Below are 15,678 nucleotides of genomic sequence, written 5' to 3'. Positions count from 1 at the left end.
CCCAGGTGGGTGCTCCCACCTCTCCCCAAGGCTGGTGGCTGGGGCCCATGACCAGCGTCATCTCTTCCTGCCCAGGACTACTGTGGGGGCAATGGCAGCTCCAGCGGGACTTTCCGCATCACCACTGAGAACGTCCCCTGTGGGACCACAGGAACCACCTGCTCCAAGGCCATCAGACTCTTCCTGGGGGTGAGAGCACATGAGCAACCCCTGCAGCCCCCCAGCCTGAACTCCATCCTGGGCTCTCTGCCACAGTGCTGTTCGTCGCGGACTCGCCCAAGCCCAGGACTCAGGACAGCAGATGCTTGCTGCCTCTCCATCCTGGGGCCAGAGGCCCCAGGTCAGAAATGCAGGGCCAGGCTCCTGAGAGGCCTGGGAGGGCCCTTCATGGCTTGTCAGTTCCAGGGACCTCAGTGTCCTTGTCTTGTGGCCATTCCACTCCAGTCTCTGCCTGTGTCTCCTCATGGCCTTCACTGTGTGTGCTCTCCCCTCTCTCATAAGTACATTGCCATGTAATGCAGGTTGATCCCATTTCAAGATCCTTCTCTGAATCACCTGCAAAGACCCCCTTCCCCATAAGGTCACAGTAACATAGCCTGGGGATTCAACTGTGGACCAATTTTTGGGGGGGGGGGGGCATAATTCACTCTACCATGCCTGGGGCACTCCTTTCAGAAAAAGCATTCACGAGGCAGAAAGAAGAGCTCTGGATCAGGGCGCTTCTCCCTCGAAGGATGGGGAGGAGCTGAGAAGGCAACAATAGGTCGGACGAGGGGAGTGAGGGGTGGCATGGGGCACAGGGCTGGACAGAGTGGGCCTTTGGGGGCTCCTCAGCTAGTACACAGCCTGACATTCCCACAGCCTCCCCTAGCTACCAGCACTTTCTGCCATCCTCCGGCCAAACTCCCTCCACCAGGGTTCCTTACACCTCAATCCCCTGTGTGCGTGAACTCCCTGGCTGGAGAGGGTCCTCAGGGTTGGCAGGCTGGCTTCTGGCCCCTAGCAACCTGCAGCTGTTGTCCCTGTGTGCCTCCATCTGCAGAGCTATGAGATGATCCTCCACGAGGGGGGCTTCAAGGTGTTGGAAAGGGGGCAGGGTGGGGATCTGCCCTACAAGATCCGCTACATGGGCATCTTCCTGGTCATCGAGACCCGCAGTGGGCTGGTGGTGTCCTGGGACCGGAAGACCAGTGTGTTCATCGGTCTGCATCAGCATTACAAGGTGAGTGCAGGCCAGCAAGGGCTTCCTCCTCACCTGGCCTGGAAGGAGAGATCACCTACACAGCCAGGTTCCAGAGTGAAGAGTTGAGCCACACTCACTGACAGGTGCTTTGGAGCCTGGGATGGATGCTGGCTCTGTCCACTGGCCTTTACTATGGCAGAGGGCTCTCTGGGGTACCCCAGGACCTGCTTCACACCTTGTGCCCATGCAAGTTCCCTTGGTGCTGCCCAGGGGAGCTGGGTGCCCTCCCTCTTCTGCTCCTGGCCAGGCTCTGTGCCCAGGCTCCCTTCTCCCTGTGCTCCTGCAGGGCAGGGTCTGCGGCCTGTGTGGGAACTTCGATGGCAATGCCCTCAATGACTTCACCACACGGAGCCAGGCCGTGGTGAGCGATGTGCTAGAGTTTGGAAACAGTTGGAAGTTCTCCCCGTCCTGCCCGGATGCCCTGGTGCCCAAGGACCCCTGCACCACCAACCCTTACCGCAAGGCCTGGGCCCAGAAGCAGTGCAGCATCATCCACAGTGCCACCTTCGCCACCTGCCACTCTCAGGTGGGGCTCAGAAAGACCCACAGCTCTGGGCCTGGTGGGCAGGGGCAGCAGATCGTAGCCTCTGGGTAGGGCTGTGGATGCAGCGGGCCTCGGAGGATAGTCTTGACCTGACTGCATCCCACAGCACAGGGTCCTGCAATCCGGGTTCCAGTCTGGCTCTCCCACTAGGCAGGCTCTGTGGTCTTTGTGCCAAGCATGGAAGTGTCTTCATTGTTTTGGGACCCATCCTTGAGCACAGCTCTCATCAAAGCTTCCCAGGGAGGGATCCTTGACATATCCTGTGACAATCTCCAGAACTGCCCAGGCCGCAACACTAACAGAAAGCTAGCAGGGGCGTCTCCTAGAGGAAGTGGGGATAGTTTTCAGTAGAGACTTCCAAATATCATTTCCCGTGGCTTTAACAAATACTGAAGTATCCACTCAGGGGCATGGCTTCCTCATTCAGGATCCTAAGTGGTAGTGAGAGGAGGGTAGCTCATGTAGGAGCAGCTGCTAGCTAACACACAAAGTGACCTTTGCTGAGGTCACTCCCCATGGCCCATCCTTAGACGCAGGTAGCTGCATGCAGGTAACTTCCATTGACTTGGAAGATGCTTAGTGGCTGACAAAATTGACCTCAGTTTTGAAGGCTGCCATGTTGAGGGAAGGAAAAAATTGGATCCACCTATGGGTCTACTGTCCAGAAGAATGTGAGTTGGGGGCTGCCCCTCCTTGACCTAGACAATGGGCAGCTCCTTGTTGTCCAGGCAGGTTAACCATGTGGCCCAAAGTGCAGTTTGGAGTTAAGCAATACCTGTAATCTGGCATGAGCTGTCCAACCCAGTACTTCCTCAGGGCACATCCTGGGTGCCAGGCTCAGCCCAGCGAATGGGAACAGAACCTGCTAGCACGGAGCTCACCTTTGGGAGTGAGACAGCCAGGCGGTCAGGGTGGGCTCTGCATAGGAGCCTGGCAGGGAGTCACCAAGGCCATGGGAGCAGCAGTCCAGGGAATGAGTCAGCCAGCAGGATGGTAGAGGGGGCCAGGAGGCTTGTGGGCTGGAGCAGAGCAAACCAAATGCTTGGGAGCAGAGAGGCAACCAGGGATGGCTCGTGTCCCTGGCAGGTCTGGAAACTGCACCCCATGAGCAGGTTCATATAAGAAGGTCTGAGGAGCATGAGTATGGGTGCCCCAGTGGGCAGGTGCCCAGGTGGGCTGCAGAGGTGGTGCTGGGCAGCTCCCATTTGGGATACTCTAAAGATACTTGAAGCCCAGGATCCAGGATCTTGGACCACTGGTGTGGGATTGACCTACAACTGGCTGCAGAAACTTGCCCAGGGCCAGCTGGCTCCTGTCCGCAGCACACGTTGCCCTCTCCCTTTGCTCCAGGTCGACTCCACCAAGTACTACGAGGCCTGTGTGCATGACGCGTGTGCCTGTGACTCGGGGGGAGACTGTGAGTGCTTCTGCACCGCTGTGGCCGCCTATGCCCAGGCCTGCCACGAAGCTGGCGTGTGTGTGTCCTGGAGGACGCCAGACGTCTGCCGTGAGTAGGGGCTCTGCCCATGTGCTGAAGGGCGTGGAGGTGGGAGGTGGGGCTGTAGCCTCTGTAGCCACATGTAGGCTCTGGGACTGCCTGGCAAGCAGACACACAGACACCCAGTGTGTGTGAGACTGCACACACATGCGCGTCCACCTGCACAGCTGTAAACATAGGCAGACCAGACAGACTCTCCACAACAATGTGATTCCCAATAAAAAAGGAGCTACAAAGGCAGGGCGAGGGATGGTACCTCAAGCCCTACATACCTGGGCTCAGCCCAGGATGGGCCCTAGGGACATGCCAAGGGAGGTAGCCTGGCAGGCACACGCTTAGTCTCCACTCTTTGTGCCCAGCGCTATTCTGTGACTACTACAACCCCCGTGGGGAGTGTGAGTGGCACTACCAGCCCTGTGGGGCCCCCTGCCTGAGAACCTGCCGGAACCCCAGTGCACACTGCCTGTTTGACATGCCTGGCTTGGAAGGTAAGAGCAGTGTCCTGGGGGGACCTCCAGGGCCCACTGCCAGGGCGGGCCTACAACTCTTGAGATGTCTGCTGCCAGGGGTGGGGATGCTAGGCTGCCCCTAGCTGACCCGAGAGGGCTTGAGACTCAGTGAGAACCCATACCCATCCTAGGCTGCTACCCAAAGTGTCCACCCAGCAAGCCCTTTTTCAACGAGGACCAGATGAAGTGTGTGGCCCAGTGTGGCTGCTATGATGAGGATGGAAACTACTATGACATTGGCACGCAGGTCCCCACAACCCAGAACTGCCAGAGCTGGTGAGGCAGGGGATGGCGGGGGTACAGGGAAGGGGTGGCCCCCGCAGGCACTCAGCCTCCCCTCCCTCCTGCAGTCACTGCACCCCTGGCGGCCTCCAGTGCTCTCACAGTCCCTCGGGTAAGGAAGGGCTACTGGGTTGGGTTGGGGCTGGGTTAGAACCTGGGAGTGAGCCCATACCTGCCGGCCCCCAGCCTGCACATGTTTCTACGAGGGCCGGACTTACGGCTACCAAGACATCATCTACAACACCACCGACGGCCTCGGTGCCTGCTTAATGGCCATCTGCGGAAACAATGGGACTATCATCAGGAGGGCAGAGGAATGTCCTGGAACCCCGTCCACAACACCCTTCACCTTCACACCCTTCACCACAAGTAAGCCCTACCTGGCTCAACAGAAGCCCCTGGCCTGGGCCATCATGTAGCCTGTGGCCAAAGTGATGTTTGGCTGAGTCTGGGACAAGGGAAGACCCCGGGACACATGCCGCAGGAGACCCTATTGCAGAGGACCCCTGGGTCCTGACCCATGACCTGCTGGAGAACTGTTCTCATGCCCTACCTGTAACCAGGACCCAGGAAGTCTAGGCACAGAGCTGGCAGGGCTTCCACAGGCACCATAAAGATCTCCCAGGTCCCAGCTGATCCTCAGCACAACCCATGCCAGCAACTGTGTTTCCTTGCCTGGACACGGGCAGCCAAGCCCAATGCCCTAGTAAGCAATAACCCTGAACAAGGCGTGGGCTGGCCCTTGTATGAGGGGCTCACTATCACCAGCTCCTACTGGGCATGGCGAGGACCAGGCTCATGGACCTCTCACTCCATGCAGGCACAGTGCCCACAGCATCCACGGTGTGTGTTCGCGAGGTTTGCAACTGGTCCAGCTGGTATGACAGCAGCCGTCCAGAGCCTGGTATGGGAGGTGGCGACATGGAGACACTTGGGAACCTGAGGCAGAAGGGGTACCAAGTGTGCCAGGCCCCGGCAGCCATCGAATGCCGTGCAGAGAAGTTCCCCAGCACGCCGCTGCAACAGCTGGGCCAGAAGGTGAACTGCGACCCAGACAGAGGTCTGACATGCTTCAACAGTGAGCAAAGCCCGCCGCTCTGCCACAATTATGAGCTGCGAGTGCTGTGCTGCACCCATGTGCCCTGTGGTCACACCCCGTCCCCGGGTACCAGCACCATCAAACCTCAGTCAACAACACAAGGCACCTGCCAGCCTCAATGTGAATGGACAGAGTGGTTCGACACAAATTATCCCAAATCTGAGGAGGACGGGGGAGACATAGAGAGCTACGACAGGATTAGGGCAATGGGGGGCAGTATCTGTGAACACCCACAGGACATAGAGTGTGAGACAGACCTCTACCCTGGAAAGAGCCCAGAAACATTGGGACAGCAAGTAAAGTGTGACATGCACTACGGCCTGGAGTGCCACAACAAGGACCAGACAGGGCTGTTCCCCATGTGCTACAACTACAGACTGCGAGTCCTCTGCTGTGGCACAAGCCACTGCGCAGAAACAGCTAGCAAACACCCACTGACCACAGTGCCACACAACACGACAAAGAGCACACACACACTAGGGTCAGGGTCAACAAAACCTACCAAACACATCCCCCAGCCTGCGACGGCACAGACCACCACCCACTGCCATCCCAGGTGTGAGTGGACAGAGTGGTTTGACATGGACTTCCCCACCTCTGGGGTCGAGGGCGGGGACATGGAGACCTATGAGAACATCAGGGCCGCCGGGGGCAAGATATGCCAGGAGCCCCAGAAGATACAGTGCCGGGCAGAGAACTACCCTGAGGTCAGCATCGACCAGATCGGGCAGGTGGTGACCTGCCACCCCCAATTCGGGCTGGTCTGCAAGAACAAGGACCAGACGGGCAAGTTCAACATGTGCTTCAACTACAACGTGCGAGTGCTCTGCTGCGACTCCAGCCACTGCCCCACCACGGCCACCACACTGGCGCCCACCACCACTGCACTGCCCACTACCACCGCGCTGCCCACCACCAGCCCCCTGCCCACCACCACCGCACTGCCCACCACCACCCAGACCACCAACTACTGCCAACCAAGGTGTGAGTGGACAGAGTGGTTTGATATGGACTTCCCCACCTCTGGGGTCGAGGGCGGGGACATAGAGACCTATGAGAACATCAGGGCCGCCGGGGGCAAGATGTGCCAGGAGCCCCAGAAGATACAGTGCCGGGCAGAGAACTACCCCGAGGTCAGCATCGACCAGATCGGGCAGGTGGTGACCTGCAACCCCCAGGTCGGGCTGGTCTGCAAGAACAAGGACCAGACGGGAAAGTTCAACATGTGCTTCAACTACAACGTGCGAGTGCTCTGCTGCGACTCCAGCCACTGCCCCACTACGGCCACCCCACTGCCACCCTCTCCTTTGTCCACCACGCTGGCGCCCACCACTGCACTGTCCACTACCACTGCGCTGCCTACCACCACCGCGCTGCACACCACCACTCCCTTGCCCACCACCACCCCCCTGGCCACCACCACCCAGACTACCACCTACTGCCAACCTAGGTGTGAGTGGACAGAGTGGTTTGACTCGGACTTCCCCACCTCTGGGGTCGAGGGCGGGGACATGGAGACCTATGAGAACATCAGGGCCTCAGGGGGCAAGATGTGCCAGGAGCCCCAGAAGCTACAGTGCCGGGCAGAGAACTACCCCGAGGTCAGCATCGACCAGATCGGGCAGGTGGTGACCTGCCACCCCCAGGTCGGGCTGGTCTGCAATAACAAGGACCAGACGGGCGAGTTCAACATGTGCTTCAACTACAATGTGCGTGTGCTCTGCTGCGACTCCAGCCACTGCCCTGTCACAGCAGGCATTTCTTCCTCTACACTGCCCTCCACACCTGGTCCCACCAGTGGTCTGGGCTCCACTGTTCTCGTCAGCACACGCACCTTCCCTGAGCCTTGCTTCTGCAAGGCCTTTGGAGGGCTCTTCTCACCTGGTGAGTTGGATCACAGGATCTCCCTTTCTTTCCCTGGTGTGTGTGTCCAGTCTTCTCTTATGGTCCACCTACCTATGGTGTAGTCTCCTCATGTCCTTGTCTGGCCATCCTTCTCCTCATGTGGCTGCCCTGTGCCCCTAGCCTTGGCAGTTGCCTTCAGGTCGTTAGCTTCCTTTGGGTGAGTGCTCTTGAGGTTGTTTTCTGTCTCGTAGGCGATGTCATCTACAACAAGACCGACAGAGCTGGATGCAACTTCTATGCCATCTGCACCCAGGAGTGTGGCATTGAGCGCTTCCATGGCACTTGCCCCACCTCCTCACCCACCATGTCCTCCATCCTTGTGCCCCCACCCTCACCGCCTCTTGGCTGTGATAATGCTGTTCCTCCCCGACAGGTAGGCTTCCCTTACCCTGTTGTGTAGGGATTTTGTCTGAGACCTCAGGTTTCAGAAGAGGGCCAGCACTTGCAATTGTTCTACTGCCCTTAGCGGTGGCCAATGACCAGCACCACCACCACCCGCATCCCCTCAGGCTTCGTTAGTGACCCATGCCCTGGTATCTTTTTGGGTGCAGGCGCTGAAAATCCAGGGTGTTGGTCATCACAGTCTTTTTTCCCTCTGGTGGCTCATGTGCATGTGACCTCTATCTTAGGTGTGCTGGGTGATGGGACCCCATGAGCCGCCCCAGGTTGGCACCCTGCTTGTTCTCTGCTCCAGGTGAATGAGTCCTGGACCCTGGAGAACTGCACTGTAGCCAGGTGTGAGGGAAACAATCGTGTTGTCCTGCTAGAGCCATCGCCCGTGGCCAGCATCACCTGTGTGAACCAGCACATGCCCATCAAAGTGTGGAGCCAGAGCCAGCCTTGCCTCTTCCACTACGAGTGCGAGTGTGAGCAGGCAGTGGGTGGGGAACAAGCCGAGGCAGAGGAGCAGGCCCTGCGTGCAGCAGGCTGGGAGGTGGCCAGCCATCACTGACTGTAGACTGACTGCTCAGTGAACACGCTTGCTCTGTTAACCTGCAGGCGCATGTCCTCTGGGAAGGGCTAAGGATGCAAACCACGACCAGAGGGGATTTTTCTGGGGGTCTTGAGGATCTGCTTCTGTTACCAAGGGCACAGGGCATCACAGTCCTGCTGGCCTCAGGACAGCAGACACCCACAAGCCTCTCCGTCCTGAGGCCAGAGGTCCCAGATCAGGATGCAGGCCAGGCACCCTGAGAGGCCTGGGAGGGCCCTTCCTGCCTGTTAGTTCTAGGGGACCCAGGTGTCCTTATCTTGAGGCCACACCACTCCAGTCTCTGGCTGTGACTTGTCATGGCCTTCTCTGTGTGTCCTCTCCTGTCTCACTGGATTCAGGGCCACCGAGGTAATGCAGGCTGATCCCATTTCAAGATCCTTCTCTGAATCCTCTGCAAAGACCCCTTTCCCATAAGGTCACAGACACAGGTCCAAAGGTACATATGGCTTATGGGGACAAAATTAAACCCATGACACACATTTTGTAGATGAGGCAACTGAGGCCTAGAGACTTGTGTGGCTGCCCTGAGTCACAGTGGGGCTGAGGAAGAGGACCTCCAGCCTGTGTGTCCCACAGGTTTCTGCAGTGGATGGGGCCACTGGAACTTCATGACATTCGACGGTACCTCCTACTCCTTCCGGGGCAACTGTACCTACACCCTCATGAGGGAGATCCACCCTCGCCACGGGAACCTGAGCATCCTCATTGACAACCACCACTGCAGGGCCCACGACACGGCCAGCTGCCCCCAAGCCCTCCGAGTGCACTACGAGTCCACGGAGATCATCCTCACTACCACCAACACCAGCGCAGGAGAGGAGAGCCTGGTGGGTCCCTGGGCAGGTGGAGCAGGCCCTCCCCATGCAGAGGCCAGGAGTGTGCCTTCCTCCCTGCGGTGGCAGTCCCCAGGGGTGCAGGAGGACCCACAGGGCAGGCTGCCTGAGGCAGAGCACATCTGTAGGCCCCACGTCCCTGAAGGAAAATCCAGTCTCTCGGATGGAGGTGGACATGCTGGCCTCCAGTGCTCAGGGATCAGAACCCCTAAAAGCTGCCTGGACCTGCCCCTGGCTAGGGTTTCCTGCACTTCCCCAGATCCTTTTCAACCAAATGCGGGTGAGCCGGGGCTTCAGCAAGAACGGCATTAGCGTGTCCGTGACGGGGGCCACCACGATGGGCATCCACATTCCTGCTGTTGGCGTGAGCATCACTTTCAATGGGCACACCTTCCAGATCCAGTTGTCCTATGGCTACTTTGGCCACAACACGGAGGGCCAGTGCGGTGAGTGGGTGCAGCCTGGCTCCCAGCTGCCTGCTCTCCCCCAACCACCTGCCCAGGCTAGAGCCATCTCTGGGCCTCCCAGTCGATAGAAGGACTTGGGTCAGAGGATACAGCCAGAGGCTTCCTGGGCTCCAGCCTGCAGTGACCTCTGCCCCACTCCCCAGGCACCTGCACCAACAGCCAGAGTGATGACTGCCGCCGGCCTGATGGCACCATCGCCCCCACCTGCCAGGACATGGCCAAGACCTGGGTGGTGCCTGACAGTAGCCGAGAGGACTGCCAGGCAGTACCCAACCTTCCTGTCACCACCAGCCCCCCACCCCCAGTGTACAGCACAACTAGCTCCACCCCCTGCCCCATCTCACCCCTCTGCAAACTGATGCTGAGCGGGTGAGTCCTTGGCTTTGATATGGTGGGTGTGGGCAACAAGCCCTGCCCAGCTGGATTCTTCTGGGCACAGAGCACTTAGCCCTGCAACCTCTTGTCTGAAGGGTCTTTGCTGAGTGCCACAGCCTCATCCCACCTGGTCCCTTCTTCCATACCTGCGTGAGTGACAGCTGCCAGGCTGACACCCTCATGCTTTGCCAGAACCTGGAGGCCTATGCGGCACTGTGCCGCTCCCGGGACGTGTGTGTGGACTGGCGCAACGCTACCAGTGGGCTGTGTGGTGAGTGGAGCAGACCCAGGCTTCCAGCCTCCTGAGCCTGCCTGATGCCCATCTAACACCTGTCTCTGCCCACAGACCACCCCTGCCCACCCACCAAGAGGTACAGGCCATGTGGCCCCATGCAGCCTGCAGCCTGTGACTCCAGGTGAGCTCAGGCTGGGCAGTGGCTTCCTGGGCTCCAGCAGTCTTCCAGGGGCAGCAGTCTCCTCGGTCTGTGTAGGCCAGCCAGAGGTCCAGAGGAACCAGAAGACCAGAGCACGTTGGGGCTCTGACCCTGAGCTCTGTGGCCCCCAACTCCAGGACTCCCTGGAACTCCTCCAGAGCTTCCAATCCCTTGGGCAGGGCAAGACACCAGGGAGGATGCCCATCTACATTCTGACTCTGGCCACTGTGGCCATCCCCACCCTTCCTTGGCTGCTTGTAAGGGGCTCAGAATCCTGCTCTTCTTCCCTGTAGGACCCACAGTCCCCTGAGCTCACAACTGGCTGAGGGCTGCTTCTGCCCTGAGCACCAGCTCCTCTTCAGCTTGAGCACAGACATCTGTGTGCCCGAATGCTGTAAGCATGTCCCCCGCTACAGAACGTGGAGCCCATCTTCACCTGCATAGACAGGGTCCCCTGTGTCACAGGCCCCATTCTGCCAGGCCAGAGCATAAGGTGGCCACAGCAAGGCCTACAGTCTTGCAGAGCCCCAATGGCCCCCTGGAGCCAGCTGCACAGGGCATAGAGCTCTTGTGCTTGTTACTGCTCCTGTCCTGGGCCACTCAGGACTAGAGTAGCAAGGACCCCTGGAAAATTCCCCACCCCAAACCCTGTCCCAGCAACACCACACCCATGAGTTCTCCCAGGGCTTCTGCTCCATCCTGGTGGGAAGACAAAGGCCTAAAGTGGGCGGGCGACCAGTCCCAAGAGCACACATAGTCCGTGGCCTGGGCCCCATCTACCCAGCACCCTGAGTGACTCTTCCCTTCTTCCAGCCTGCGTGGGACCAGATGGGTCTCCCAAATTTGTGAGTGGTTCTGCCCCCACCTGCCCCTACCCCATCTTGAGCTGAGGGAGGGAGGGAGGGAGGGAGCACCCTACCTTGAGTGGCCAGCTCTGCCACAGTCCTGGGGCTGACATCCTTCCTGCCCTGTCACTCAGTCTGTGAAAGGCCAACCCTGCTGATGGGGACCTGGCCTGCTCTTGCACAGCTGGGAAAGCTGAGACCTCATCTGGAGCCAGCCCTGTAGCCTGTGGTGACCCTGGCATGGTCTTTTGCAGCTGGGAGAGCAATGGATCAGCAACTGCCAGTCCTGTGTGTGTGATGAGGGCTCAGCATCTGTGAGGTGCAAGCCGGTGCAGTGCGAGGTCCAGGACCTGCCCCTGCAGTGTGGGCAGCCTGGTTTCATGGCCCTAACCAGGCCCCAGGCCAACAACCCCTGCTGCTCTGAGACACTGTGTGGTGAGCACCCAATAGCAGGAGTTGGGGTTGGGGAGCAGAGGGGATGTGTGTCCTGGCCTGACCTTAGCTGGACCACTTGGTGGGGCGGCCTCAAGGCGCTTCCGTTTTCCACCTGAAGATGAGGCTAGTACCTCTGGTTTGACCCCTAGATGGTCCCGGGCTTGGGAAGGGTTGGGGGTGAGAAGCACAGCAGCCTCTGAGAACCAGAAGCCTGCACATCCAGGAAGGGACAGAAGCATGCCACTGGGCGGCTCCCCTGACAGGCCCCCTTCTCCACAGTCTGCAATGTGACCACCTGCCCCCAGGACCCACCTGAGTGTGGGCCTGGGCAGGAGCTGACCTACACCCAGGAACAGAGCAGCTGCTGCCCCAACTTCAGCTGCCGTGAGTGGAGTGGGCAGGGTGGGGCAAGGCTGCACCCCAACCCCCTCTGGGACCTTGTTGCTTAGGAGAGTGGGCAGGGCAGGAGGGACCCAGGCGCACTCAGCCCTCCTTTTCCTTTCAGGACCTAAGCTGTGCAACTACAATGGCACTGTCTATGGGGTAAGGGCTTGGCCTGGGCATGGTGCTGGCAGGTCTCGGGGGCAGGTGGGGTACCCATCTTCCTCAGTCCCCTGCCTCACCTCCACATTCCTGCCTCGAGGGTACATCTCTGCACCCTGTTCTCAAGAGCACTGGAAGGCTGGCCTCCATACATGTTCATGCATTTCAGCTTTAGGGACCTTGCAGAAGGCAGTCAAGATGTTAACTCTGGGGTCCCTGCCCATGGCAGCCCCTGCCCACCAAGTCCTGTGCTCTGCTAGGGACACATTTACATTCCAGTTGAGGAAGAAACAGTTCCTCTGTGCCCCACCTGGCCACAGGGAGGGTCCTGGCCCTGAGTCCCACCCAGTATCCTTGGTGCACCCCCTGATCTACTGTAGGTCGGAGCCACCTTTCCAGGGGTCATTCCCTGCCACATATGCATCTGCGTCTCCATGGGAACCCAGGCCCCAACTGTGCAGTGTAAGGAGGTTGCCTGTACCACCTCCTGCCCCCAGGTGAGCCCGAGACTCAGAGACCCATCTCCAAATGCCTACCTGGTGACAGCCACCAGGAGGATATTCCAGCTCAGCCTACACTGGGGCCTTATTTTTCGCCACAGACAGGGTATGAAGTAGGAAGAGTGGAAGGGGGGATTGAAGGGACAAGACCTGTGGGCTACTGGGACAGGGGTTAGGCTAAGCAGGGACAAGTAGGAAGGGGGATATAGCACTGGGAAGGGACATGGCCTCACAGCAGGTGGCTACCAAGGAGGTATGCAGGCCCCCTGGCGTGTGGTAGGAAGGCAGGCTGGGCTGGAGGAGAGAGACCTGACCATCCCTTCTGCCCTTCAGGGCTTTGAGTATTCAAGATCAGACAGACAGTGTGTTCCGATCACCTGCTTCACACCGGAGGGCCAGTCAGTCCAGGTAATTTAAGAAGGCTTTAGAGATGGGACTCTCCTGGGAAATCCTCACCTCGGTGGGGCTCAGCTCCAGGCACTAACCCCGCAGTGCCTTCCTTCCCTGCATTTCAGCCCAATGAAACCTGGGTCAGCAGCCATGTGGACAACTGCACTGAGTACCGCTGTGAGACCAAGAGTGGGATCCCCGTGCTGACCCCACGGCCCAAGCCTTGCCCTGACGTGTCCAACTGCAGTGTGAGCATCTGGGAAACCCCGCCCCAAGAGGTCCTACCCATGGGGAATTACCATCCCAAAAGACCCCACTCCCGCCATGCCCAGGGAAGGTCTCCTGGAGTTCACCCCACTCCAGGAATATTCCCTATCCTTGGCCCTGCAGGGGATCCTCAGGAAAGCTGGGTGCTGCTACTCCTGTGAGGAAAGGGGTGAGTCGAGGCTCCTTCCTACCACCCTCCAGTTCTGCCCAATGACTCCTGCCAGAAGCTGACAGTCTTCTCATATGAGGCGGCAGTGGGACCCCAGGTCCCAGATCCACCCCTGAGGAACGGAAGGGGTGGTTATGCATGGAGGGGAGGCTCCCCTAGTCCAGGGCCTTGCAGTGAGGATCTGAACTGTCTTTTTCCAAGACTCGTGCCAAGTTCGTGACACCCTGACCATCCTGCGGTACCAGGGCTGTGAGACGGAGACTGTGGTCAATGTCAGCTTCTGCGAGGGCTCCTGTCCTGGAGTGTCCAAGTGAGTGGACAACGTGGTCTGTCAAGAGTATAGCAGAGCTAATAGGCCACCCACAGTCACCCAGGGCCTGTCTGTTGGCCTGCTGACCAGCTCTGAGTCAGGAGGCCACACCTGCTACAGGAAGGAGGGAACAGGCTTCCAGCAGGGTGCTCTCTCCATGTCCATCTGCGCATAGCTCCATCCCTAAGGAATGGAAGGGGTGGTTATGCATGGAGGGGAGGCTCCCCTAGTCCAGGGGAGCTGACCAGGCCAGGGGTAAACTCCAGGGCCTAGGGAGGATCCAGAAATGTCTGCCCAGAGTTAGTGAGATGGAGGAGCCAGTTCATGGTCAGGGATCTTCGGGGTCCACAGAAGGCAAAACAGGGTTCAAAGTGACCCTGAACACCCAGAGAGCCCAGGAAGGGAAAGCCTGTGTGCTTGGGGAGATGACCAGGGGCCACTTGCGGACAGATGGGGCAGCTATCAAGAGCATAGAGGCCCATAAACACTGTAGTTGCTAAGAGAAACCTCAGGGATAGGGGGCCATCCTAAGGGTAGCACCATGTCCACAGGTACTCAATGGAGGCCCAGGCCATGCAGCAAAAGTGCACCTGCTGCCAGGAGAGGAGGACCCACCAGAAGGCTGTGATCATGCGGTGTCCCAACGGCACAGACATTCAGCACACCTACACCCAAGTGGACGAGTGCAGCTGCTCCCTGTCCTGCCTCTCCTTAACCCAGGCTCCCATGGACACACACATCTAGGGGTCACTGGTGGGGAACATCCTGGCCCCCATCCCTGTGCCCCTCCTCCTGGAGCCAGAACACGCATCACTGACTAGAAAAACCTTGGGTGGGCCTGTGAGCCTTTGTGGCTCCCAATGCCTCTGTCCTACTTCTCCCTGCCAGTGCCCTGGAACATTATGGACAGTGAGGATCCACTTGAGGAGGGCACAGGCAGGTGTCCTGCCCTCAGAGACCCTCCAGCCTGTCTGGGTCACTTACCATCAGGCCCCACCCTGGCCTTATGCCTTCCTGATGGCATCAAGATGCCCTGAAGCAAAACTGAGCACCTGCTGCTGCCATCTCACCACAGGCCTGGGGGCCCCAACCCACAGGGCTCTAAGAGGCAAGATTTTCTGCCAGGCGCCAGGGAGCTCCATCAGGCATGGGGGCCACCTGTCCATGTCTGCACCCTAGGGCTGGCTGGAGGGGACTTGGGGGCTGCTAAGGGTGGGATGGAGGGGAGCCCCCAAGTACCCCTCTGCTCACTTAGCCTCAAACTACAATAAACCCTGGCATTGTGTGTCTCCTTCCTGAGTCTTTATCTGCCAGCTCTATCTGTGGGCCTGTTCCAGCTGATGAACCTGGCAGGGCCACACACACAAAGAGCCTCTGGGAGGGACAGGCAGCAGGGCAATGGGAATCTGTGGGTCATGTGCAGGCCCCTGGGCACCACTGGATGCCAATCTTGGGCTGTGGGTATACTGGCCAGGCCTGCAGACACCAGCCTAGCCATTATAGGGACAGGGGGGCAGCTAACATATGTGAGACTGGATCACATTCAAAGACTGAAGAGTCTGTGGACAGCAGAGAGGCAACCCTGACCCCAGACATCATGGAGGTGTGGCTGCCTCCCAGCACAGGAGTATGAGGTGGGGGCCGGATATGTGCACAGCCTTGCTCAGGCCCCAGGGGCTGCAACTGATGCTGGCACTCCATGTCCACCACCACCTCCAACTCAAAGGCTGGGGATATGGAGGTGGGGTGCAACAGGAAATCTACCAACGAGGACACAAACATAGTGTGGGACGCAGGGTACCCTAACTGGGCTTGGCTGCATAGGAAGGGCAAGAAATGAAAGCAAGAAATTAAGTGGGCAAGGGCCTACTATAAGTGGTGCTGCATCCTGGGGAGGCAGAGACCATGCTGGCTACCATGCTGACCAAGAAGCCTTTGAAGGGGCAGGGGGTCTCTGCCTCAGGCTGTCCAGCCCCCAGGACGTGGCAGTGGTCAGGCCCTGCAACATAGAGCTCCTGCTCCTTCCTAGGGCCTGA

The 15,678-nt window shown here is 58.9% G+C and overlaps 1 protein-coding gene across 1 annotated transcript in view; it reads left to right on the top strand.

Moving 5' to 3' along the window:
- Positions 1-14,927, top strand: part of Muc5b (mucin 5B, oligomeric mucus/gel-forming) — a 74,453-nt gene extending 59,526 nt beyond the window's left edge. The window contains exons 59-85 of the mRNA XM_048807623.1: positions 76-189; positions 1,043-1,222; positions 1,530-1,769; positions 3,138-3,294; positions 3,645-3,773; positions 3,926-4,070; positions 4,145-4,188; positions 4,263-4,445; positions 4,897-7,059; positions 7,272-7,453; positions 7,775-7,946; positions 8,651-8,901; positions 9,167-9,353; positions 9,518-9,743; positions 9,845-10,020; positions 10,096-10,165; positions 10,477-10,577; positions 10,997-11,028; positions 11,283-11,463; positions 11,743-11,847; positions 11,969-12,006; positions 12,387-12,503; positions 12,840-12,914; positions 13,022-13,144; positions 13,287-13,332; positions 13,534-13,642; positions 14,194-14,927. Coding sequence (XP_048663580.1) covers positions 76-189; positions 1,043-1,222; positions 1,530-1,769; positions 3,138-3,294; positions 3,645-3,773; positions 3,926-4,070; positions 4,145-4,188; positions 4,263-4,445; positions 4,897-7,059; positions 7,272-7,453; positions 7,775-7,946; positions 8,651-8,901; positions 9,167-9,353; positions 9,518-9,743; positions 9,845-10,020; positions 10,096-10,165; positions 10,477-10,577; positions 10,997-11,028; positions 11,283-11,463; positions 11,743-11,847; positions 11,969-12,006; positions 12,387-12,503; positions 12,840-12,914; positions 13,022-13,144; positions 13,287-13,332; positions 13,534-13,642; positions 14,194-14,386 — 5,739 coding nt within the window. The 3' untranslated portion in view covers positions 14,387-14,927. The remainder of the gene's footprint in view (positions 1-75; positions 190-1,042; positions 1,223-1,529; positions 1,770-3,137; positions 3,295-3,644; positions 3,774-3,925; positions 4,071-4,144; positions 4,189-4,262; positions 4,446-4,896; positions 7,060-7,271; positions 7,454-7,774; positions 7,947-8,650; positions 8,902-9,166; positions 9,354-9,517; positions 9,744-9,844; positions 10,021-10,095; positions 10,166-10,476; positions 10,578-10,996; positions 11,029-11,282; positions 11,464-11,742; positions 11,848-11,968; positions 12,007-12,386; positions 12,504-12,839; positions 12,915-13,021; positions 13,145-13,286; positions 13,333-13,533; positions 13,643-14,193) is intronic.
- The last annotated feature ends 751 nt before the right edge of the window (positions 14,928-15,678 follow it).

This window comes from Marmota marmota, unplaced genomic scaffold, assembly GCF_001458135.2.
Source record: "Marmota marmota marmota unplaced genomic scaffold, marMar, whole genome shotgun sequence".
NCBI classification, from domain to species: Eukaryota; Metazoa; Chordata; class Mammalia; order Rodentia; family Sciuridae; genus Marmota; species Marmota marmota.
This window is presented reverse-complemented; position numbering and strand designations above follow the sequence as displayed.